The sequence below is a fragment of the Podarcis liolepis genome (genome assembly GCF_965112155.1).
Source record: "Podarcis liolepis genome assembly, chromosome: 14".
NCBI classification, from domain to species: Eukaryota; Metazoa; Chordata; class Lepidosauria; order Squamata; family Lacertidae; genus Podarcis; species Podarcis liolepis.
The window spans coordinates 43,033,815-43,059,244 of record NC_139569.1 but is presented as its reverse complement, the minus strand read 5'-3'; the positions used below and the strand labels follow the sequence as shown (position 1 = coordinate 43,059,244).

Below are 25,430 nucleotides of genomic sequence, written 5' to 3'. Positions count from 1 at the left end.
TTTGGATTGTGCTGCACCTCTAATTCTGCCTCCGTTGACTGCGTGTTTTGGTAAGAGGTGTTGTAAGAAAAATGAGGCTGGCTTTTTTCCACAGCCCAGTAGTGGACCTCAAGGGATCCCAAGTCCCTTGATGGGGAGTTGAGCTTGATATAGAAAAATAGGGATGGTTGGCTTTTGCTGCCCAACTCCCCAAGGGACTCAATCCCCTAAGTCATGGGTAGGCAAACTACGGTCCGAGGGCTGGATCCGGTCCAATCGCCTTCTAAATCTGGCCTGTGGAGGGTCCGGGAATCAGCGTGTTTTTACATGAATAGAATGTGTCCTTTTATTTAAAATGCATCTCTGGGTTATTTGTGGGGCATAGGAATTTGTTCACTCCCCCCCAAAAAAATTTAGTCTGCCCCCCCACAAGGTCTGAGGGACAGTGGACTGGCCCACTGCTGAAAAAGTTTGCTGACCCCTGCCCTAAGTCCATGATCGGTCAGAGATGAATGGATGGAGGCAGGATGCAGTGAAAACAAGGCAGATCTTTATGTTTCTGTTGCAACAGAGTTCCCTCCCTCCTAGCAAGGAGGCAAGAGTGACCTAGAACCAAGAAGAAACATCTCTTTTAAGGGTTTTCATTTTTGCGTGGAGAAGAAGGACAATTCCCTCTACAAAGTCAGAAATTATATCACACCTAAGGTGGGGTTACTGTGGCTCAGGCAGGCCAAGGGGGTGATATTCCTGAGGCTTTAGCAAGTTTTACATAGTTCCAGTGCAAGAAAATCAAACCTCTCCATTCTGAAGGAAATCAGCCCTGAGTGCTCACTGGAAGGACAGATCCTGAAGCTGAGGCTCCAATACTTTGGCCACCTCATGAGAAGAGAAGACTCCCTGGAAAAGACCCTGATGTTGGGAAAGATGGAGGGCACAAGGAGAAGGGGACGGCAGAGGACGAGATGGTTGGACAGGGTTCTCGAAGCTACCAGCATGAGTTTGACCAAACTGCGGGAGGCAGTGGAAGACAGGAGTGCCTGGCGTGCTCTGGTCCATGGGGTCATGAAGAGTCGGACACGACTAAATGGCTCAACAACAACAACAACATAGTTCCAGACACAGTTTACACAAAACATTAGCATTTGATAAGACAATCAGGATGCTCTCAGCCATCCCTCAATGCGGAGCATCTGGGCAAACAGTGAGAATTAATACAAAGGAGGTTCATAGATATAGGAGAGGAATCCCTTCAGGAACGTCCCCTGATTGCTCTCTGCCTATGTGTTCTCAGGCAAGGGGGATTAAGGAGGCAGAGGAAATATTGAGAGTCTTTAAGAAAGCCAAGATGGCTTTTGGATTGCTCTTTTGGATCACATTCATCCAGTACTTTTCCAGCTACACTGGCTCCCAGTGGAGTACAGAGTTAGTTTAAGGTGCTGGTTTTGACCTTTAAAGCCCTATGCGGCCTAGGACCCACGTACCCACGGGACCACCTCTCCTGGTATGCCCCACGGAGGACCTTAAGGTCCACAAATAACAAGACTTTGGAGGTCCTGAGCCACAAGATGGTTAGATTGGTCTCAGCAAGGCCAGGGCCTTTTCAGTACTGGCCCCGACTTGGTGGAACACTCTGTCACAGGAGACTAGGATCCTGCAGGACTTGACATCTTTCTGCAGGACCTGCAAGATAGTGCTGTGGCCTTTGGTTTGGACTCAGTCTGACCCTTATGTCTTCCTTCCCTTTACAGTTTTGATTTATGGGCTACTTTTAAAATGAGGCTGCTTTTTAAATTGCATTTTAACCTGTATTTTAAATTGTCCCCCCCTATTATGTTTGCATTGTAATTTTACTGGTGTAAGCCGCCCTGAGCCCGGCTTTGGCCAGGGAGGGCAGGGTATAAATAAAATTTATTATGATTATTATTATTACTTTTCTCCAAACAAAAGGTGGCAGCAAAGAAGGGAGTAGCTGCCTTTGCCACTGAAATAACAATAAGCATATTTTTCTGCAAAAAGCTTGAACGATGCTTTCTGCTGACCAGCCTCCTCATTTATTAGCTAGCACATGTGGTAGAAGAGTCCTCAACTCTTTATCTAAGAGACTACTTAGTCCAGATTCACGTTGCCTCTCCTCAAACAGACCTTTGATCAGTATAAGACCTGAGGAGAGCTTTCCAGTTTCTTAACAACAGCATGTTAGCTAGAACAACCTGTCCTTAGCAAACAGCTAGAGTAAACATGGATCACCCAGGCGAGAGATTTTGTGTGCTGAACATACACTCCCAAGTTTTGCATCCTGACAGAAAAAAAACGAGAGACGTCTGTTTTGTGGTTGGAGTCAGGACAGCCAGATCAGAAGATCACAGGCCTTTAAGTTCAAACAGCATGTAGAGGTATATGGCAGAAAAGTATAAATGTTCAGATTCATGTTTATATTCAGTAAGACAGCACAGCTCACATCACCGCTGTGATGTCCGATCCATTCTCCCTGATGTTTTTTGCCAGCGCAGTAAATATGCAGCAGAATAATCTGTGGTAGCTGTCCCTAGTTTACCTACTTTTTTCAAAGAGTTAAGAGTCAGTCAATATTAAGATGGAGGAAATGGAGGGGAAAGAATCAACACTTTAAGTGCTCTGGTGCCTGAATAATGCAAAGGGGGAAGAGTAAAATGCCTGGTTGTCATGACAACACCATCCCTAGATGCACTGGGATGCTTCTTACTGTGCTTACATCCCAAAGCTTCCGGACTATTGAAATGATGTGAGCAAATTTTCCAGTTGTGCAAGTAAGTATAAGGAAGTGTTCTGCATGGCAGACAGGATGTGAGGAATTTTGCGAAGGCTTGGCCCTGTCCCAGAACATAAATGGGGATCTGAAGCTGGAAGTAAAACCTGCCTTAGAGTAGATAACTATTAACTACAGTCACACCCACCATACATTTAAAGCACACTGCTTTCCCAAAAGAATCAAGGGAATTGTAGTTCTGTGAGGGGTCAACTGCAACTCCCAGGACTCTTTGAGGGAAGTCATGCCTGTTAAAGTGGTTTGGATGTGGTTTAAATTGTTTAGAGTTGTAGCCAGCTAAGTTCTACTAAGAGTGTTGTTGTTTAGTCGTTTAGTCGTGTCCGACTCTTCGTGACCCCATGGACCAGAGCACGCCAGGCACTCCTGTCTTCCACTGCCTCCCGCAGTTTGGTCAAACTCATGTTAGTAGCTTCAAGAACACTGTCCAACCATCTCGTCCTCTGTCGTCCTCTTCTCCTTGTGCCCTCAATCTTCCGAGTCTTTTCCAGGGAGTCTTCTCTTCTTATGAGCACTATTATTATTTTTTAGCTGTGAGGTAAATAAATTGTTGTTGTTATTTAGTCATTTAGTCGTGTCCGACTCTTCGTGACCCCAGGGACCAGAGCACGCCAGGCACTCCTGTCTTCCACTGCCTCCTGCAGTTTGGTCAAACTCATGCTGGTAGCTTCGAGAACACTATCCAACCATCTCGTCCTCTGTCGTCCCCTTCTCCTTGTGCCCTCCATCTTCAGGGTCTTTTCCAGGGAGTCTTCTCTTCTCATGAGGTGGCCAAAATATTGAAGCCTTAGCTTTAGGATCTGTCCTTCCAGTGAGCACTCAGGGCTGATTAGTTTCCATGGTTCTACTAAGAGTAGAACCATGGAAACTAGGAGACCCTACTTTTTCTTGCCAATTAATTTCAATGGGTCTACTCTTAAGTATGCCTGACATGGGATACAACCCTTATTATTTATTGGTTACGTTTCTAGATCACTTTCTCCCAAGGAAGTCCAAAGCAACATATAAGAAGCTATAAAAAACACAAAGTACAGATCATAAATAAAACATCATAACCAATGTAGTGTAACTAGCTTCTCTTTCCTCCTCATGGACTAGAAAAAACCTTGAACTGCAGTTCCAAGATTCTGTTTGGAGAAGGAAATGCAAATTCCAGTCTTTGGAGTGCCGTGGAAATTGCTGCAAGACACGTGTCCCTCTGAGGAAAAGGAATGGAAATTACACGAGCGAATATGAGTGGTATTGGCTATTGTACTTCTTATTATCACAAAACAACATACTGCAGCATAAAAATTACTAGAATAACTAAAAACTACAGACTCTTAACAGTGGTTCAACATTAAAATCATATATTTTGGCCCTGGGAGAATAAAGAAGTGTTAGAATCATAGAAATGTAGAGCTGGAAGGGATCCTGAGGGTCATCTAGTCCAACCCTGATTTCTAGAAAAGAGGGCTGCCATATGTCCTGGATTTCCTGGACACTACTGGGATTTCAAATACGCAAGTGACGTCCGGGGGAATTTATGGGAGGCCTGGACCTTTGGCAAGTAAACCGAAAAAACACTTTCATTTAAAAGAAAAAGCTCAAAATTTTGGGGGTCTTCCTAAAAAAAAAAGGACACTTTCGGAGTGTCTTGGTTTTTACTTTTTGAAATATGGCAACCCTACAGAAACGTTTGCCTAAGATTGCACTCTTAGGTCTTTGAAGTAGTTAAAACTATACATAGTTAGAATATATAATGAATGCAAAGCATACAATGTTATACAGAATTCATACATTACCACTACCCAAATACCCCCCACTATTCTCTTTCTGAAATTATATCTTTTTAAAAAAGCATATAAAACCCACAATATCATCATAATAATTGATGGGAACCTTCTATAGCTGTAGCTTCATTCACCAGATAACTCCAGGAAGGATATCCGAATGGAGTAAATATTTCTCGGTGGCTTTCACGCCATCAAAAGTAGCAAAACAATATGAAAATCCAGGGATTTTTCAGGTTCTTCTTCTGGTGTCCTGGCTCCTTCTTATTTGCTTCAGGTTAGTATCAACCTCATTATCCATTATGTGCTTTTAGACCGTTGACTTCATTCATCTACACAAGCCTTTTGCGGAAGATTACTGTTGTTCCCAGGACATGGGTGGCGCTGTGGGTTAAACCACTGAGCCTAGGGCTTGCCAATAAGAAGGTCAGCGGTTCGAATCCCTGTGACAGGGTGAGCTCCCATTGCTCGGTCCCTGCTCCTGCCAACCTAGCAGTTCAAAAGCACGTCAAAGTGCAAGTAGATAAATAGGTACCGCTTCAGCAGGAAGGTAAACGGCGTTTCTGTGCGCTGCTCTGGTTCACCAGAAGCGGCTTAGTCATGCTGGCCACATGACCCGGAAGCTGTACGCCGGCTCCCTCGGCCAATAAAGCGAGATGAGCGCCGCAACCCCAGAGTCGGTCACGACTGGACCTAATGGTCAGGGGTTCCTTTACCTTTACCATTGTTCCCATTTTGTAGATCAGAGAAGTCCGCCAAGCCTTTAAGATACAGCAGTGTTGCGGAACGGCAGAGGCTCCTCCAAGGCCCCGACGAGGGAATTGTGGCATCGGAGCCCCATCCAGACAGGGGCAGGATGTAAGCCCACATCACTTATCAGAAGCCGGATCCTAGCCTGTATTCTGGATTGGCAATTGGGGATGCAGATTAGGATAAGGGCTGGGCCGGGGCACACAGCAGATGGAGAAGGAAGGCTTCCCTTGGGTCCGCTCCCTGGCCTTTTCAGCAGCCATCACCTGGGGGCCTACCTACTTTTCCCTCGTTGCCCCCCCCCCGGTTCAAACCAGTGGTTAAGGACTATGCTGTGGCTACAGTATCATAAATGTACCAAGCAAACAACATGTCTGGAGCAGCACAGGAACACAGTCCTGAAACCAATGTTTCTCTGCAAGGAGGGAGGAGGTAAAAAAAACCTTTCTTGTTACAGGAGTTTAGTAATCACCATTTCAAAGGGTGACAGACTACCAGGAAAGGCAATCAGATAAGGCATTATCAGATAACCTGGCAGACAGGAAAAACAACAACATTCAAATTTCTGTTGTAGACCACCTTTTCTGTGATGTAGGTATGATGTTTGTAGGTGGGGGGTCGTCTTGGGTTACACCCCTTTTGTGATGTATGTATGATGTATGGAGGGGTGGTCTTGAGCTCCGGGGCAGGGAATTTAAAATGTCTATATAAGGGCAGGCACACCTTGGTTCTGGGTCCTCCTCCTTTTCCTGCGTGTGAAGGGAGCACCCTGTTGCAACAGTTCCATAAAGATCAGGCTTACGAACTGCTTTGCTTCTCAATATTCTCTGGGTGGCCTCTGTTATTTTCTCCTACCAATAGGGAACCCATGTAAGGAATCGATATCGGCTCTTGGATACCCCATAAGGGAAAAAGGGCAGATTTTGTTTACAACACCTGCCTCCTAGCAATTGTCACAACTGGGTTGGGCATTGGGGCAATCCTTTGTTTTGGATGGAGGGGAGGTTGTAGTCTCTGCCTGCCCCTCCAAATGCTGGGGTATCCCGTTAAAGGGACCGGGGGGTGGGGAGTGGTCATGTTCGTGTGCTCAGGCGGGGCCAGGGCTAAAGGCACTCCCCCAGACAGCGGTCCCTGCAGTGGTCACCCTATTTGATGTAAGTCTTAGGAAAAGGGAAAGGACCCCTGGATGGTTAAGTCCAGTCAAAGGCGACTATGGGGTGTGGCGCTCATCTCGCTTTCAGGCCGAGGGAGCCGGCGTTTGTCCACAGACAGCTTTCCGGAGCATGCGGACAGCATGACTAAACCGCTTCTGGCACAATGGAACACCATAACGGAAACCAGAGTGCATGGAAACACTGTTTACTTTCCCGCCACAGCAGTACCTATTTATCTACTTGCACTGGTGTGCTTTCGAACTGCTAGGTTGGCAGGAGCTGGGGCAGAGCCATAGCTGTCAACCTTCCCTTTTTTTGGCAGGAAATTCCCTTATTCCAGCACCGTTTCCTGCTGCTTCCAGCATTGTTATATACCCCTTAGACTGTCCCTGGTACAGGTGATGCTGCTGCTCCCTTATTTTCAAGGCTGCTGATCCCTTATTTTCAAATTTGAAAATTGACAGCTATGGACAGAGCAACGGGAGCTTACCCAGCCACGGGCATTCAAACTTTTGGATCGGCGAGCCCAAGAGGCTCGGTGGTTTAGACCACAGCGCCACCTTCGTCCCCAAGCATTAGGAACACCCCCGCCCGGATTGGCCTAAGTGTTGCTTCCAGTGGGCGGGCCAGAAGTATTTTGATTGCCCCATGCCCAAGCCTGCATTCAATAAAGTTTGTTTCAATCCAAACCAGTCCTTTATTTGTCTGCAGCTTGGGGACTAGAGAGCACAATGCCTGGACCCGCAAGAGAGACTGAGAACTGGCGACTTGTCAAAGGCCACCTAGGCACTTCATACCTAAGCAGTGATGTGAATATTGTCATGAGACAAAGGTTCTTGAGAGCAGAAGCAGTAAGGCCTACAATGCCTACAAAACCATTCAAGCCTGCTAACAGCAAACTGCTAAGTCACTGGGACTTGTGACTCATCTTGGGTGATGACTCATTCTCCCTATAAAAGTAGCCAGCCTCTCTGTGGGCCTCAGTGCGTTTGTCTCAGCCAGTGTGTGTGTTGTGTTGTTGCAGACAGAGTGGCTCCAGGACTCTAGTAAATCAGTAACTAAGACTGTGCCTCTCTGAAGAGTCAGATAGCTGCCATGAGCACTCTGTGTATGCTCTTTAACTATGCTGTTTATGAACAACTTTATTTTCTCAAGTAAAAGTTTTATTCTGTTTATGAAGAAGACTCTGCTTTGATTAATTTACCGCTGCACGACAAGTAATGGCAGCTGGGAAGGAGAATGTGACTTGTAGTCTGCATAGCTTCATCCCTCCCTCAGTGGCTAGCGGCAGCAAAATCAGATTGGTCGCAACTAGGGCCAGGGCCTTTTCAGCACTGGCCCCGACTTGGTGGAACGCTCTGTCACAACAGACTAGGGCCCTGCGGGACTTGACATCTTTCCGCAGGGCCTGCAAGACAGAGCTGTTCTGCCTGGCCTTTGCTTTGGACTCAGTCTGACCTTTATGTTTTCCCTCCCCTTATGGTTTTGATCTATGTGCTACTTTTAAAATGAGGCTGCATTTTAAATTGCATTATAACCTGTATTTTAAATTGTTTTTTTCCCTATTATGATTTTACTGTAATTTTACTGGTGTTAGCCGCCCTGAGCCGAGGAATAAATAAAATTTATTATTATTATTATTATTATTATTATTATTATTATTATTATTAATGCAGAACAAGCTCTCTCACACACATATATGCACAATTTATTCAGGCTGCAGAATTTGTCTTACTCAGGGAGCAAAATTTCTGTTACCTTGTTCCGTATTTGGGTTTTCTTCATGCACGGTGCATTCCCAACGAAAGTTTTGCTTTGGCAGATATGTATTTTGGTAAGAGTGGTTCCTCTGAAACACTTTTCAACCTGCAACTTCCTAGTTCTGTCAATTAGCTGGATGGCTTGGAATTCACCTTGGGCTTAACTGAGTGGATCACTAATTCCCATGGGTCAGCCTCAGCCCAGTCTTCACTCATTTGCCCTAGTTAATGAGCAACAACTCCTACTCACAATTATATAATAATCCACCAGACTGTATTGTGGCTAAAATTAAAGCAATTAGCTCTAGGCAGAGGAAAATGTTACTAAACAAAATACCAGTGCTCGGCTTCCATTACATAAAAAGCAAATCAAGCAACTGTTTTTATGGTAGATTAGCTATTTCAGAGTGAACAGAGAGGTTGCAATCATATATTCCAGCTATAATGGCTGCAGCTATAATACCAGCAAATAATGTAGTCAGATTCCCATGTTCCCATACCCTCCAACATTTCTCCGATGAAAATAGGGACGTCCCATTCCATAATGATAATTTTACTATTTATATCCCACACATCTTACTGGGTTGCCCCAGCCACTCTGGGCTTCTTCCAACATATATAAAAACATTAAACATTAAAAAAACCTTCCCTATACAGGATTGCCTTCAGACGGCTCAGGGGTCAGATAACTCCATACCCTCCAACATTTCTCCAATGAAAATAAGGGACATCCTAAGGAAAAATGGGTCATTCCGGGATCAAATCAGAAACTGGGATGGCTTCTCTAAATCAGGGATGTCCCTGGAAAATAGGGACACTTGGGAGGGTCTGTGCTTCCCAACAGCAAAGTAAAAAGCATGATTCTAGGATCGGAAAAGTCAGCTAATATCCATTCATTCATTCATTTATAAAAGTCTATATACTCACATAAAATATCAAGGTGATACACAGCAAAATATGCAAACACAATAAAATATAGAATATTGTTAAGAAATACGGTACTCACAAGAATGACTAGTTCATCAAAAAGGGGAGAATTAAACAACTGAATAGGCCTGTCGGCACAAAACAGTCTTCAATATAACAATGGAAACTTCTCCCATAGGAGCCATGACAACAATGTTCCTGACCTCCTTCTTCTTTGTTGTTTAGTCGTTTAGTCGTGTCTGACTCTTCGTGACCCCATGGACCAGAGCATGCCAGGCACTCCTGTCTTCCACTGCCTCCCGCTGTTTGGTCAAACGCATGCTGGTAGCTTCGAGAACACTGTCCAACCATCTCATCCTCTGTCGGCCCTGTCTCCTTGTGCCCTCCATCTTTCCCAACATCAGGGTCTTTTCCAGGGAGTCTTCTCTTCTCATGAGGTGGCCAAAGTATTGGAGCCTCAGCTTCAGGATCTGTCCTTCCAGTGAGCACTCAGGGCTGATTTCCTTAAGAATGGATATGTTTGATCTTCTTGCATTCCATGGGACTCTCAAGTGTCTCCTCCAGCACCATAATTCAAAAGCATCAATTCTTCGGCGATCAGCCTTCTTCTTTGGCGATCACTTATAGCCAAGTATGATTATCTTCCATGAACACGGTTTTAACAGTGAGTCCGTAAGCGACTGTGGAGGCCAATTCTGGATCAACACCTCCTTCCCATGACTTTACCTTCTGCACAACCAGTGGGACATTATTCCATGGGGGTAGAAAACTGAAGATGTCCAGAAAGTCGGTCAATCCACCTGAACAGCTTTCAAGACAAGAACAGATGAAGGGATCTGAATGGCTGCTAACTGCTCCAACTGACTGGGCTTTCAGCTTAGCCAGGGATCCTTTCAAGCAACTCACCTGGTCTCCTAGGAAACCAAACATTCCCCAGGATTCCACAGCTGGTTGTGAGGTCAGAGCCTGGCCAAGGATGGGAACCAATGGGCTCTGGGCTCCAGGAATGCTCTCTCTGCCAGGCCCATGGCACCCGGGCAACTTCAGGCAGCTGCCAAGCATCTGCATTTACACCCATGCAGAAGGCTCAGGCAGCTGGATCTAGGCTCCGCTTAGAGTTCCCCCAAATCCTCTCAACTTTGCACCCTTCTGGAGTATTGAAGGAAATGAGGCAGGCCATGACTATGGTCCAGTTTCTGGCACCTCCTTTAAATTCACCAGTTTCTTCAGGAGTTGGTTGGCTAGTGGTCCATCATTTGGTCATGGTGTATCATACGTTCCAATGGGTTGAATGTTCTTTTAAAGTTTTTTTCGGGGGCCCCTTCATTGTATTATGGAACCTTCTTTCTCCACCTAGTTGCTCACTCACATTCACCACTAGGCATCTTTTTAAAAACATGTTTGGTGCTTTATTGTATTATTACATGAAAACACCTTTTATCTGAGGAACGTGGGGGCTGAGAGGAAGAACCAATAAGGCAAGGCTGTGCTAGCAAACACTGCTCACTTTTATCTCTGTTTCTCTTTGGCCGAAGCCCGAAGAACAAATGGTGGACAGGCTAGGAGCCTCAATGGCACCCTCTGGAAGTTTCACCCAGGGCAAAAACCCTGGCTAGCCCCCCCCCAGCCCCCAAACTACGCCTTTGCATGATGCCCTTGAAGGTGCTGGCCTCAGGTGAGTTGCTTGCCAGCAGGTGAGGTGGGCTAGAATACTGGGCCTCTCCAGACCCCAAAAGGCTGCTGTGCACCTCTTAAATGCGCTTTTAAGAAACAAAAGAGCTCTCAGGCCTCAAGCACAGAATTACTTTTTTATTGCCTCTTGCTAAACTAATCTAGACATGATCCTGGAGGAACATCGGCTGGCTGTGAGTGTGAAGGCTGCTCCCCGCAAGGCCCTTTCCACCTGGCCTAGGGGGCTAGGCCCACACTCACCAGCCCCACTGAAGAGGCTCCTCATAAGGCTGAAGGAACATCGCCCGGCTATTGTTTTACTGATTTAATATGCTGTAAACCGCTTTGAGATTTTTATTTAAAATATAAAGCGGTATGTAAATAAATAAATAAATAAATCTCTCCCTCTTTTTTGTTATTGTTGCTAAAAATAGAGATACCTCTCTTGGATCGTGCTGCAATTTCTTTGTGTTTTTAACAACAACAACAACAACAACAATTTATTTATACCCCACCCATCTGGCTCCCAACAGAATTAAAAGCACAATAAAACAACAAACATTAAAAACCTCCCTAAACAGGGCTGCCTTCAGATGTCTTCTAAAAGTCAGATACTTGTTTATTTCCTTGACATCTGAACGGAGGGCATTCCACAGGGCAGGCACCACCACCGAGAAGGCCTGGTTTCCTGTAACCTCACTTCTCGCAGTGTCTGGGCTGGACAAAGGGGGTGGAGACACTCCTTCAGGTATATTGGGCCGAGGCCATTGGGGGCTTTAAAGGTCAGCACCAACACTTTGAATTGTGCTCGGAAACATAACGGGAGGCAATGTAGGTCTTTCAGAACCGGTGTTATATGGTCTCGGCAGCCACTCCCAGTCATCAGTCTAGCTGCTGCATTCTGGATTAATTGTAGTTTCTGGGTCACCTTCAAAGGTAGCCCCACGTAGAGCACATTGCAGTAGTCCAAGCGGGAGATAACCAGAGCATGCGCCACTCTGGTGAGACAGTCTGCGGGCAGATAGGGTCTCAGCCTGCGTACCAGATGGAGCTGGTAGAAAGCTGCCCAGGGCACAGAATTGACTGCGCCATGGACAGTTATGAGTCACCTGCGCACCTGGTCCTTCAGGGGCACAGTTACCCCATTCAGGACCAGGGAGTCCTCCACACCCACCCGCCCCCTGTCCCCCCAAAACAGTACTTCTGTCTTGTCAAGATTCAACCTCAATCTGTTAGCCAACATCCATCCTCCAATCATCTCCAGACATTCACACAGGACCTTTGCCTTCATTGGTTCTGATTTGAAAGAGAGGTAGAGCTGGGTATCATCCGCATACTGATGAACACCCAGCCCAAACCCCCTGATAATCTCTCCCAGCGGATTGATATAGATGTTAAAAAGCATGGGGGAGAGGACGGAACCCTGAGGCACCCCACAAGTGAGAGCCCAGGGGTCTGAACACACCACTTTCTGTACACAGCCCAGGAGGAAGGAGCGGAACCACTGTATAACAGTTCCTCCAGCTCCTCCAGACGGTCCAGAAGGATGTCATGGTTGATGGTATCAAAGGCTGCTGAGAGATCCTGCAGAACTAGGAAACAGCTTTCACCTTTGTCCCTAGCCCGCTGGAGATCATCGACCAACGTGACCAAGGCAGTTTCAGTCCCATGATGAGACCTGAATCCTGATTGGAAGGGATGTGAATGGTCCGCATCCTCCAGGCATGCCTGGAGTTGTTCAGCAACCACCCGCTCAATGACCGTGCCACAAAATGGAAGATTTGAGACTGGGCGATAATTGGCCATATTGGCTGGGTCCCAAGATGTTTTTTTAAAGAAGCGGTTTAATAACTGCCTCTTTCAGCAGGTCTGGGAAGGCTCCCCCATAGAGGGAAGCATTCACCACCCTGCAGAGCCCATCGCCCAGCCCTTCCTGGCTTGTTTTTATGAGCCAGGATGGGCAAGGATCAAGGAGACAGGTAGTTGGTTTCACTCGTCCAAGCAGCCTGTCCACATCCTCAGAGGTTACAGATTGGAATTGATCCCACGCAACTTGACTAGACAGGACTCAGATGTGCTTTAAAGATGCAGCATGTTGTTATAAGAATTTTAAGGTCTCAAATATAGAATAAATATTCATAAATACACAGTCTTACTGGAATTTATGTAAAGGTGGTGGTGGTGGGGTTGCCCCTCCAGCAGACATCCTACCCCCCCCCCGACTACCAAAATCAACAAATCACTCCTGCAAATGTCCCCACAAAACATTTCATCACACAGTTGTCAAAGAAGCTAAGATTAAGAAACTGACAAGAAAAATTATCTGAAACCATAAACTTGTTAATGCTTATAAAATAAACTTGTTTATTTGGTTTAATGTTAACAACTGTCTGGACTCCGTGTGTACCTGAGAGAAACGGGTTGGTGGCAGCGGGGAAGCAATCACAGTGGTGGCACAGGGATCAATAGACCATCAAATGTACGGGGACCCTGTGTTACCTACCTGAGGCTAGGTAATCACTTCACTTCTTAGTTTCTTTACCGGCCTATACCTTCCTAATAACTTCTAACTGATATTATCCCAACTGTCTATCTGACTCCTCTTAACAGATTCTCTCAGTCTCTCACATCAAACTATCCCAAAGCACAGCCATATCCTCCCTTTCCTTTCTCCAGCACCTGACTGACACCTTAACAACACTAACTAACTCCTCCCCTTGGGTTCCCGCTTGTCAATCACTTCACACTCATTTAACCCTTTCCTTATGACCCAGCATGATGTCACCTAGGAGGGCAAACGCCACATAATGTAATAATACAATAAAACACAAAGAAAGGTTTCTAGGTGCACAAACAGGTTTTTAAAAAGATGCCTAGAGGTGGCAAATGTGGGTGAGCACCCAGGCGGAGAGAGAAGGTGGTTCCATAATACAATGAAGGGGAGGGCAAAAAAGCTTTAAAAGAACATCCAGCCCACTGGAAAACATATGATACACCATGACCAAATGATGGACCACTAGCCAGCCAACTCCTGTTTGGTGGGTTTAAAGGAGATGCCAGAAAATGGATCACAGTCATGGCCTGCGTTATTTCCTTAGATTCTCCAGAGGGGTGCAAAGTTGGGAGGATTTGGGGGAACTTGAAGGGGAGCCTAGATCCAGCTGCCTGAGCCTTCTGCTTGGGGGTAAATGCAGGGCTGGGTCAGACGCTTGGCAGCTGCCTGAGGTTGCCCAGTGGTGCCCTGGGCCTGGCAGAGGGAGCGTTCCTGGAGCCCAGAACCCATTGGCTCCTGTCCTTGGCCAGGCTCTGACCTCACAACCAGCTGTGGAATCCTGGGGAATGTTTGGTTTCCTAGGAGGCCAGGTGAGTTGCTTGAAAGGATCTCTGGCTAAGCTGAAAGCCCAGTCAGTTGAAGCAGTTAGAAGCCAGAAAGCAACCATTCTTCTGTTCTTGTCTTGAAAGCTGTTCAGATGGATTGACTGACTTTATGGACATCTTCAGTTTTCTACCCCCATGGAACAATGTCCTACTGGTTGCGCAGAAGGTAAAGTCATGGGAAAGGGGGGAGGCATCCTGAAGATTCATGCTCCCACCACATGCCCAGTTTTTAAAGATGCTCCTTGGTTATTAAGACCTTTCTTAAATCCCATGCTGGATGTTACATGAGCCAGCAACTTTCCCAGGGAGCTTTCTGATTTGTTGCTATGGAGAGATTTTCCTTCAAGAATGTTTGAGACCACTGGAACAGAAACCCACCCAACCGAAACAGAAACAGGGGAGATGTCGGGGACTGTTGGCCTTCCAATTATTGCTGAATCCCATCCAATCCCCTCCTGCGGGCTAGAGAAGGATCTCTGGCGCGAGATGGCCGTCCCCAGCTTCCCACCTCCAGCCATGTGCATTTCCAGTGGGCATCCCTACATTGACCATGTGCACCGCATCAACAGCCAGTGTGAACTGGAGAGTGTGACACACAGAAAACACCAAGGGAATCGGCCTCGGAACAGCCCCATGTGGAATCTGGACCATCTGTTCCCGGAGAGACCCCAGTGACGACGGCGACTCCCTCCGGCATTGTGAAAAGCTCAAAAAGAAAAATTCAACACTCCCAAGGGAAACCTTCACTGCTCAGGACCCAATGGCACCACCCTCCACCACGAGCTCAGCGGCTGCAGTATTCATGGATACTGCCCAAATCCCTTCCAGTCCCAGAGCCTCCCTGAACCCACCCGCAGGGACACCCGTCCCACCCTCTGCCACATTGAACATGTGTGCTGTCCTCAAAAAGGGGGAAATCCACCTCCCAGCAACCTCTGAACTGCCTAAAATTCCCAGCGAGCAGCACACCGGACCCTCCATTCACAGAGGGCACATCACTGCGGGTCTCCAGCTGCCGAGTGCATTATCTGCTGCCATCGAGATATTTTACTTCAAGAACACAGAAACAGAAAATGCCATAATAATAATAATAATAATAATATAGAGATCTAACTAAGAGTTAAAGTAGCTATTGCTAAAGTTTGTCTGAACAGCTGGCCACAGCAGCAACTGCTCTGCAGTGGTGATGGTCTCGAAGCAAAATCTCTCCATACCCACGAAGGATGCACTCAGCAGCTGGAAATCCGTAGCGATACACCCCATACAAATAGAAGGTCTCCCCGGGAACCCCAGGCAACTCAAAAGTCACTGGGAAGTAGACCTCCCCACCCTGCAAGACAGCATACAACAGAGAATAGGACAAGTATCCCTGCAGGTAAGCTCAGGGAAGCTCCAAGACCCAAAAAAGATCAAGACAAAATCCCCACATTGCACAGACACTGCACGAGGCAAACGACACAAATGCCACAGTGACTGAACTCACAATGGAAGCCAATGCCATCAAGTCCCGAGCAACAAAAATCTCCCTTGGGAGGGCCGGATACCACCCGCTGAACTCTTCACAATGCCAAAAAGAGTTGCCGTCGTCATCAGGGTCCGTCCAAAAATAGACAGTCCAGACTCCAATCAAGACGTCTCCAGATGTGGCATGTGTCTCCAGAGCCACATGCCACACTCTCCAGCCCACACCAGCGGCTGATGCAATGCACACAATCCAGGCTAAAACACCAGTCAAAAATGTGCACAATCAAGTGTTCTACAATTCCCCACCGAGCACCACCTGACCTTCCTATGCCTCTGGCAGGATCCATCTCTCCTTGTAACGCAGAGCCCAAGTCTTTTTTGAAGAACAACCCGCTTTAGCTGCCTCTTTTCTGGACCCTGCTGGGATTCAGCCTCAACCTAACGTCCTTCCCCTTCTGCCCTCTTTGCACAGAGCTGTTTATGGCAGAGGCCTCCCATCTGAGCTCCCTGCACGTTCTTACTGAGCTGTTCTACCAGTGGCTATATAAAGAAAAACTCCTTTCTCAGGAGGAGCTGACCCTCGTCTTCCCCGACCTAAGAGAACTGCTTAAGATCCATGGTAAGTCTGTTTCCCCTCCAGACCATTCTGTGGCTGGCCCAGCCCTCCGCTTCTCCCTGGGTGGGTCAGGAGCAGAGGGAGAAGGGCCAAAAATAAAAGCACAGCATCCAAAGAGCTCTGCAGCAGGATCAGGCCCGAGGGGCCCAGCCAGACCTGCAGCCTGTTTTCAGGGGGCCCCACAAGCTGCAGGGCAGAAGCTCAATGCCCCCCCCGACGCCCTGCACACGCCACACTCACCAGCCCACACTGGCCACTGATGCAACGCAACCAGTTCGGATGAGAACAATGCCCCCCCCCCCCAGGAACAGGGATTGTTCAGAGGCATCAAGAGCCTAGTGCAGCCAGTTGCTGCCTCTCAACCTAACCTACCTCACAGGCTTGTTGTGAGGATTAAATGAGAAGGGAATCCATGGACACCCTCTTAAGCTCCTTGGAAGAAAAGGCGACATAAATAAATGAGACACCTGGTCTCTCCACCACTGAGAAAGTGGGATTCAAAAAAGAGCAGGCCGTCTCTGTCCCTCTCCTGTCCCTGCTGGGGTTATTCTTTATTCCCCCACTCCTGTTGCCTTGCTCAACCTCCCCCCCCCGCCTCTTCCTCCCCCCCCCCCAGGTTCTCTGTCGGGGAAAATGAAGGATCTGCAGGAGAAAGGGCCCGTCACTGAGGAGATTGGGGACCACCTGCTTTCCCAGGTAAGGATCCCAGAGCAGGGCAGAGGCTGGCAGCAATTGGCCGGGGGCTGCCTGTGGGTTTCCAGTGGACTTGGGCCCTTGATTTCCTGATGCTCACTGGACATGTTTCCTCTCCCCTGCCCCCTCCCTCCCTTCTTCCCCCCCAGTTTGGTGTGGCTGCAAGTGAGGAGCTCCAGCAGGCCATTGCCAAATATGGCTTGCAGCAGGACAGGGCTCTGGAGTTCCTTCAAGCGAAGCAGAAGAGGGATGCTCGGTTCTGGCATGTCATCCAGATATGCTCCATGAGAAGAGGAGGCTGAGCTCGGGGAAAGGGCCTTCTCAGCTGAAGGATCACTCCCTGTGCGAATGAAAGTGTGCAGGAGAACAAGCCAGATGGGGTAGGTTAGGTGGTAACCTCTAGTTGGATGCCACCCCAATCTCCTCTCTAGGTGGTTCAAGATTCCAGGGATTCTGGGGGCTTCCCCTAGGTTTGGTTTCTTCAGAACGAGCGGCAGCCTCCTGTTCTCATAGCAGCCGCCCAGCTGCCCCAAAGGAGAAGCCCCTAAGCAAGTGGGAGCTGAGCAGCAAGGCTCCCCCCACTTGTTTTGCCGCTGACTCTCTCTGGTGTCCAGAAACATGTCATAATAATGATAATTATGTTGTCTGTCTGCTTCCTTCTCTGCCTCTCCCAGGAAATTGAGAGCTGCCCATAAGGCCACAACCGTTCAGCTAAAGGATTTTCTGGAGTTTGAGATGCAGCGCCTGGCTAGCTACCCTCTGCTGCTGAATAACATCATCCAGCACACTAATGGTCTCTCTCTCTCTCTCCTTCTCCATATATTTATGTGTCGGGTGTGGTGGGGAGGGTGTCCCAGGAGAGCTGTGTGGCGTTTGCCTCCCAGGATGGGTCATAAGGAAAGGGTTAAAGTGGGTGTGATGTGATTGGCCAGTGAGAATGCAAGGGGGGAGTAAAAGTTAGAGTGGGAGGTTTTGAAAGTCAGTTGAGGTTTGGGAGTTGAGGTTTGGGAGTTGGAGACGAAAGAGGGAGGAATAGGAGTTGTATTGTGAGAGAGTGAGAGGAATTGTTAGGTGGAGTCAGATAGATAGTTGGGAATAATCAGTTTGAAGTTGTTAGGAACTAAGATTAAGAAACTGCCAAGAAAAATTAACTGTAACCATAAGCTTGTTCCTGCATTTAAAAATAAACTTGATTATTTGTTAATGTTAACAACTGACTGGACTCCGTGTGTCCCCGTGAGATACAGGGTGGTGGCAGCGGGGAAAAGCAATCGCAGTGGTGGCACAGGGTCAATAGCCCGTCAAACGTCCGGGGGCCCTGTGTGTGATCGCCACAAGCTGCTTCTCTCCATGATTCCATGTTGATGTGCTTCCTAACTTTGGGAGGTTGTGAGTTGCATTGAGCCCGCCTTACTAGGGAAAGGCAGCACACAAGAGGGTGATGGGGGGGGGGAGACGATGGTGTGTGTTTATACAACCCCCATCTGCCTTCATTAGTGCCCCATGGGCATCGGTGTTGTTCAGTAGCCCACTTTCTGATCAGCAAACAAGGATCCCTTTGCCTTCTTGCATCTGGGCTGCTGCTGCTCATCTGTCTTTCAGACCTGTTTGCTTTTAAATGCAGCCCTGTTCCTAGTTTGTTCTGGGAGCTGGGTTTCAAAGTAATAAAATGAAGCCAACTTTGCAGGCAGCCTATCAGAAGCACTCCCTCGTCACCCCCTCTCTCTGCACCTTCCTCGCTCAGATTCAACTTGGGAGCACCAGTATCTCTGCCTGGCGTGCGATGAGTGCAAGGAGATCCTTGAGGGCATCCAGGAGGAGTTGAGGCAGGCAGAGAATCACGGGCGGCTGGATGCCTCCCCAAAGCGCCTGGACGCCAGATCTCTGCGCAAGAGCAGCCACCCACTGGCCAGGCAGTTCCAGGTAGGGCCTCCCCTTCGCCCTCCCTCCAATCCCTGGCCTTGTCCTGATCTTCCCCTCTGTGAGATGCTGCCTTTTTCTGCCCCTGCTGTGCAGAACCTTGACCTCACGGAGCTCCATCTCATCCAGGTGGGGCCTTTGCAGCTGCGCAATCAACAATAAGACGACTGCGGGTACGTAGAAGAAACAACCTCTCCCGCCAAAACACACACATGGCACAGGCCTGTGAGTGGAGGGGCATGCGCTCTTCCTCTGCAGTTGGCTTTGCCATTTAGACCCCCCTTTTCTATTAAGACAGGAATCAATGAGGGGAGGGGGTTGTGGCTTTGTGGCCGAAAAACACTGGAGTCTAAAAGCCCTGGAGAGTCGCTGCTGCAAAGTGGAGCCTTAGCTGTTGAAACACCCAACTTTCATGAGTATTTAGAGCTCTCATACAACAAGCCACAGATCCCAAGACTCTCTCGGAAATAGTGTTTGGGTGGCAGAAGGGCTCTGGTAGCTCGATGGCAGAACACCTGCTTGGCATGCAGAAGGTCCCAGCTTCCATCCCCAACGGCATTTCCGGGTTGGGCTCAGGGGAAGACCCCCTGCCTGGGACCCTGGAGAGACACAAGACAGGGCTAGATGGGCTCAAGGGCCTGACTTGGTCCAGCCTCCTTTGTCCCTCTGACTTGCTGGGCCTTTTGGCTGATTCTGCAGCCTGGCACCTAGATGTTCTCAGGATCAGTGGCGCAGGTGAGCAACAACCCCTCTCTCTGCATGTGTTTGTGTCTCTTAGGCCTGCACGCCCTGCTTCTGGAACATCTTGTAGTATTTCTGAAGCCGAAGGGGCGGCGGATGCAATTAAAATGCTTCAGGAGGAAGGCAGGGGGCTCTGTTTTAAGCCATGTGGTTCCTCTGGAGACCGCCCTCGTCCGCCCTGCAGTCACAGGTAAGAAGGGGACACCACCGCTCTTCATGACACCATGAGCAACAACCCCTCACTCTCTCAGGCCTGCACGCCCTGCTTCTTAAAGACCTGGTCGTGTTTCTGAAGCCAAAGGAGAAGTGGGTGCAGATGAAATGCCTGAGGAAGAAGACAGAGCAGGACTCCTCTTTAAGCGCTCGTCTGTCCCTCAGCCGGAGGTAAGAAGGGGTGCCATAACACCACTACACATGATGACCCTGTAAGGACTCTTCTTCCATCTTGTCTATTTTCTCTGTTCAGATCCAAGATCATTCTTCCTGATCTGTGTTTTGAAGGAGACACCAGACATCTATGAGCTGGTGGCGTCCAGCCCTTCTGAGAGGATCATGTAAGATGTTTGCCTCTTATTCTCCCCTCTCCCCTGGGAAATGACAACAAGCCAAGCAGTTTAAACGAAGCTACAAGCACAGAAACGAGATGTATTTGGGGGGGAGACATACATTAAGTGTCAAAAGGCAGGGTAAAGGTGTGTATTTATATATGTGTATGTTTTGTATGCATATATATTAGCTTTGAATAGCGTTGGAACTCCCTGGAGAAAGACGCTGCTGAAATAAATGTGGGGTTGCGCTTTGGTCGCCTGCCTTGCAAACTGGCAAATCGAAGCCCCTCTTCTGCTCTCTTGGGGCTTTAAGAGCGTCTCTCTCTGTCTCCCTTCTTTTCCTGGCAGGTGGCTGCAGTATCAGGAGAGGGTGACAATGGCCACCAGGAAAATTGTCATTCTGCCCTGCAGGCAGCCCCACCAGATGTCCCCCCCCCCCACCTGTGCCTTTCTGGTGAGAGAGACCCCCCCCCACTCTGCATGTTTCCTATTGCTAGGCTGGGACACCTCCAGGCAAGTGACCTGGCTGGATTGTAGCCGACAGGGCAAAGGTGGGAGCCACATCCATGACAGCCTCATGTTTGGGCCCTGGGCCCTCTCACTGTCAGCAAATGGCCCCCAGGAGGCCCTCGGTTTGGAAGAGAACCGCTCCTGGGAGGCTTCTCAGCCGGGTGAAGGGGATGGACACCCCCCTTTGCGACGGCTGCCCTCCTTTTCAGGGGTCCCCAACCCCTTCCCTCTGGGCTCACCTTTTTGCAGGAGATAGACAAGGAGCAATGGGAGCGCTAGACAGCAGAGTCTATTTTTTATAGTTATAAAATTTCATTAATGTATTTTTCTTCGGTTTTCGTTTGAAATACATGTGTGTAAAATCTAATCTGTTTTCTTTTTTTCTGTAACTTTTAAAAATGCAGTAAATAAAAAATGCAATTTCTAAGGTCACGTGGGCTAAGGGCTCAGTAGTTCTCCATTTGAAGATAATAAGCCCATATCTTTTTTGGCACTTTTGTGCCCAGCCCCCTGTCCTTAGTTGCTCTCATCAGCAGGAGCTTAATAAGGGTATGATCCTTGAAAGCATTTAGCCTGTGCCATTCAGATAGGCTGGATCAATTCTGACTGCTATTTCACAAAGATGCGAAATATATTGGCATTATCTTCAGCCTTTCCACCCCACTATTAAGCCACACTGTGACCTCAAATGACTGCAGAAGTCCTGTGGCAGACACCCAGGCCTAGGCCCAGTCACCAAAGAGGCCGGGCACCCATAACAAAAATGTTGAGGGTGCCTGGGCCCCCAATGGACAGGTGCAAAGTCTCTGAGCATACGGGACTTTTCTAAAGGCTCCTTCCAGGACCAGCGAGGGCAGAGCTGAGCTTCTGGCGAGTGTAAAGGCCCTTCTTGCATTTCTAGATACGAGAAAGAAGAGATATGCTGCCGGTGCGGCTACCTCTCTCTCTCGATTTCTCCAATTTTATAGTCAGGGCACCTTGAGCAGTCCTGTTGTCTCTCAGTGTCTAATATTCTTTGCCTGACTGTAGCTTTTGCATGGCCCAACCATAGGCGCCGACTCCATGGGGCTTGAGGGGGCCCGAGCCCCCTCAAAAATTCATTTGGGGGGGCTCTGCCCCCCCAATAATCTCCGGCGCCCCCCAGCAGAGCGCCATCGCCGCCCCTCCCCCAGCCCAAAATGCACAGGGTCGGGCTGCATGCCTCCTGCCCTCCCTCCCGAGCAAAAGCTCCACCCAATTTCCTTCAGAGCTGATTAATAGGCGCAGCACGCTCTCCCCTATTCGCTCACGAGGAGGCGGCGCCACTTTATTTGCATATTCATGAGCTTATTTATTATTCATGAGCTTTCCCGGGCCCCCCCAATATTTTTTATAAGTCCGCGTCCCTGGGCCCAACCCCGGACTTAGAAGGGCTTGAGGGGCAAAACCCAGTTTCTGAAGGGTGTTCAGGACTACCAGCCCGACTGGAATTGATCGCAGAGGATCAATGGGGCTATCCGCGTCCCTGGGCCCAACCCCGGACTTAGAAGGGCTTGAGGGGCAAAACCCAGTTTCTGAAGGGTGTTCAGGACTACCAGCCCGACTGGAATTGATCGCAGAGGATCAATGGGGCTATCCCTCGGGGGAGCAGATTCAATGTCAGCCATTTGTAGATTGATGTTAGGCAGATTTTAGCCACATCATCCCTGTTTGAGACACATCTGGGGACTTGTAGGAGAGCTCTAAGAAGTCTGGATTGAACTCTCCATTCATACCACCATTCATAGATACTTATAGTTTGTGACTTGTTCTAATTTGTGGCCTTGGAGTTCACAGCTTCTAAGCTTTGGTTTTTCCCCAAAAGCAAATATCTTGGTCTTTTGATAGTTGATTTTGAGGTATTCAGATTCACAGTATGCTACAAGCTTTCTTAGTGCTCTTTTGAGTCCAATGAGGGTTCTAGATAGAATTACTGCATCATCGGCATATAGCAGGACCGAAATATGCCAATTCGCGAGCTTCGGAGGGTGGAGTTCTGAGTCATTGAGTGCAGATACTAAATTATTTAAATACAAAATTGAATAGTAGAGGGGCCAACAGGCACCCTTGCCTGACTCCTTTGAAGGTTTTAATAGGGTCCGTTAGGTGTCCTAGGCGGCTACACCTGACTCTAAGAGCCGTGTTTGCGTGCAGTGACTGAATTAAGAGCAGAAGCCTTCTATCTATATCTATAGTGTCCCAGAGTCTGGTTCTGGGGACTGTATCAAAGGCCGCTTTTAGATCAACGAAGGCAGCTATAGTGAGGCCTGCCCTCCTGATTTGTATTTGTCGATGAGATGTTGTAACGTTAGACAGTGATCTGTCATGGACCTTCCGGGTCTGAAGCCTGCTTGTTCTATTGCCAGGATATCTTCATTCTCTAGGCGTTCTTTTGGTGGGTTATTAGGTCTTTATACTCTTTTTTTAGGGCACGAATGGCAAGATAGGCTTGCTGTCTGACAGAATTTATGGCTGTCAGGGCAGCTTTGTAAGCATTTTGCAGGGCTTTCTTGACCTCAAAGCAGGTGTAGTCAAACCAGGGTTTATTTGATGTTATTGGTTTAGTTGGCCTGTTCTCTGTGGTATTAAAAAGATGGGGTTTTTAATTGTTGGAGCAGGCTCTCATACTAGGAAACTGGGTCCTCAGGCCTAGGATTATTCCCAGAGCCAATTAAAATTGTATGCTCCCTCTCTCTCTAGCATCAGACTGCAAAAAGAACAAAGGACAATAGTCCCACTTCACGGAACACAGTAACACAAAAATCCTGTCTCCGTCACTTCCCACTCTGTGGAGTCAAAACATACACCGTCATGTGATAGACAACAATCCCATGACTGCAATCATGGAGCAGGAATTCTGACATTTCCAGTGTTTTGCTATTAACATTCTGGCCGCTGTTGTTGGGTAAAGAAATACTCTTTGGTTTTCATTTTAGTTCCAAGATGGCGGCGCGTTGATACGCTGCGGCTCTGAGCTTCCAATACCTCACCTACTCACGCACAAAACTGGTAAACATCGGGCTCGCAAGAAAAATAGAGATAACTAGAGAGTTTCAAAGGTCCCACTGTATACCAAACTGCACAGTAAGACCTCCAGGATCTCTATGGATTGTCGTCGGGAGGGGGAAGTGCCAAAAGAAGCGAAAGAGAAAAGAGCAAAAGCAAAAACATGGCTGCAGAGCTGGTCTGTTAACCCAGCTTCGAAAAAGACCCATCAGAGCAGCACTGCCAAGCGTCTTCCTGACCAACACCAGATCTCTCGTCCATAAAATTACAGTTGCTGATGGCAGCAAACAAGCTTCTTCGTGAAAGCTGTGTGGTAATTATTACAGAAACTTGGCTACATTCAGCCGTACCGGATGCGGCAATTGAGCTGATAAATTGAATAATCTATCATTCTGATAGAAACAGTGATTCTGGTAAAGCTAGGGGCGGAGGAGTCTGTATTTACATACACAATGGTTGGTGCGTTAACAGCAAAGTAGCTTACACGTATTGCTCCCCAGATGTAGAATTGATGGCAGTTACATGTCGGCCATTTTATCTGCCTAGACAAGTAACTGTCATAATTATTACAGCTGTTTATATTCCACCTGATGCTAATGTCAGTGCGGCACTTTCTAAGCTATATGACGTCATCTCCAGGCAACAGCAAATCCACCCAGAGGGTGCCCTTGTTGTGGCAGGGGACTTCAATCAAACCTGCCTGAAGACAGTTTTCCCTAAGTTTGAACAGTTTGCGAAATTTCCCACTAGAGGAGGGGAATATTCTAGATCTCGCGTATTCCAATTTGAAACAGGCCTACAGGGCAATCCCCTTCCCCCACTTAGGCTCATGCAACCATTCTTCAGTTTTTCTATGACTGAAGTACATCCCTCTCAGGAGAAGAATTCAGCCAGTTATAAAAACAGAATTTGGCCAGAGGGTGCTCTTAGTCAGCTCCAGGGTTGTTTTGAGAGCACTGATTGGAGTGTGTTTGAAGATCAAGATCTGCACAGACACACAGATGCTATACTTTCCTATATTAAAGTGTGCACCGATAATGTAACATCGCAGAGATGCATTAGAGTCTATGGGAACTGTAAACCATGGATGACTGCTGAGGAAAGAACACTCCTGAAAACCCGGGATTCTGCCTTTAAGACCGGGAATATAGACATATACAGAGAGGTGAGAACAAATCTCAAAAAAGGCATTAAGGCAGCAAAACAACAATATAAGCTTAATGTGGAAAATTATTTAGCCGATAACAACATGAAACAAGTGTGGCAAGGACTGCAGCACCTAACCAACTACAAGGGCAATACAATTTGCCCCCTGTATACAATGCCCAGAGGAAAATTTATATTGCCAGTTCTTAACTGGCTTCCAGGTCGAGCCGCACAGGAAATGACAGTTGAACTCCTAGCAGATAAACTTCTATATATTACACACCAGGTAGCCAAATTTGCACTGGCAGCCAAGAAGCTCTGTTCCAGCTATGTGAATGCACTCCAATTTTAAATTCAATGTTGTAAATTGCTTCTTTTTATGTTTTAATCTTCTACAGGTTAGATCTCTGTAAAACGAGCATTGGAGAAGCTCACGGTCTAACAGTTTCAATTTGGTCAGTCACAGGGACAGCATCTCTGCGGATATGGGATTTTTCTATAGTGATCTTCAAAAACAGCAGAGGTGAGAGCACAGAGTTGTGTCAGGGTGAATGCCTTGTGGTATTTAGGCAGA

General features: G+C 47.8%; 2 protein-coding genes and 1 long non-coding RNA gene across 4 annotated transcripts in view; all 3 read left to right on the top strand.

Moving 5' to 3' along the window:
• The first annotated feature begins 9,530 nt into the window (after positions 1 to 9,530).
• Positions 9,531 to 25,430, top strand: part of LOC310693687 — a 65,385-nt gene continuing 49,485 nt past the window's right edge. Inside the window, exons 1-2 of the long non-coding RNA XR_014519328.1 lie at positions 9,531 to 9,800; positions 14,042 to 14,183. This is a non-coding gene — a long non-coding RNA (uncharacterized lncRNA). The remainder of the gene's footprint in view (positions 9,801 to 14,041; positions 14,184 to 25,430) is intronic.
• Positions 15,980 to 18,226, top strand: LOC310693648 (rho guanine nucleotide exchange factor 11-like). 2 transcript variants are annotated; one of them, XM_083476054.1, is made up of 3 exons: positions 15,980 to 16,277; positions 16,891 to 16,970; positions 17,642 to 18,226. In XM_083476054.1, exons 1-3 carry the CDS (start codon positions 16,139 to 16,141, stop codon positions 17,660 to 17,662), a joined length of 240 nt encoding a protein of 79 aa, XP_083332180.1. In that variant the 5' UTR covers positions 15,980 to 16,138; the 3' UTR covers positions 17,663 to 18,226. The 2 variants fall into 2 exon arrangements, with proteins under 2 accessions (XP_083332180.1, XP_083332179.1); XM_083476053.1 differs by having other exon boundaries at positions 17,117 to 18,226.
• LOC310693646 (uncharacterized protein) lies at positions 18,755 to 20,221 on the top strand. Its single transcript, XM_083476052.1, has 5 exons — positions 18,755 to 18,890; positions 18,984 to 19,060; positions 19,666 to 19,818; positions 19,880 to 20,012; positions 20,095 to 20,221. The coding sequence occupies exons 1-5, from the start codon at positions 18,820 to 18,822 to the stop codon at positions 20,147 to 20,149; spliced, it is 489 nt and encodes a 162-aa protein (XP_083332178.1). The 5' UTR covers positions 18,755 to 18,819; the 3' UTR covers positions 20,150 to 20,221.

What these genes read in the sequence shown, in the direction of transcription:
- LOC310693648 (XM_083476053.1), top strand. Translation starts at nt 16,139, where the DNA reads ATGGCAGAGGCCTCCCATCTGAGCTCCCTGCACGTTCTTACTGAGCTG. An exon ending in AGAACTGCTTAAGATCCATG is followed by an intron (nt 16,278 to 16,890) that starts GTAAGTCTGTTT and finishes CCCCCCCCCCAG; the next exon opens with GTTCTCTGTCGGGGAAAATG. An exon ending in GGGACCACCTGCTTTCCCAG is followed by an intron (nt 16,971 to 17,116) that starts GTAAGGATCCCA and finishes CTTCCCCCCCAG; the next exon opens with TTTGGTGTGGCTGCAAGTGA.
- LOC310693646 (XM_083476052.1), top strand. Translation starts at nt 18,820, where the DNA reads ATGCCTCCCCAAAGCGCCTGGACGCCAGATCTCTGCGCAAGAGCAGCC. An exon ending in CACTGGCCAGGCAGTTCCAG is followed by an intron (nt 18,891 to 18,983) that starts GTAGGGCCTCCC and finishes CCTGCTGTGCAG; the next exon opens with AACCTTGACCTCACGGAGCT. An exon ending in CAACAATAAGACGACTGCGG is followed by an intron (nt 19,061 to 19,665) that starts GTACGTAGAAGA and finishes TGTGTCTCTTAG; the next exon opens with GCCTGCACGCCCTGCTTCTG.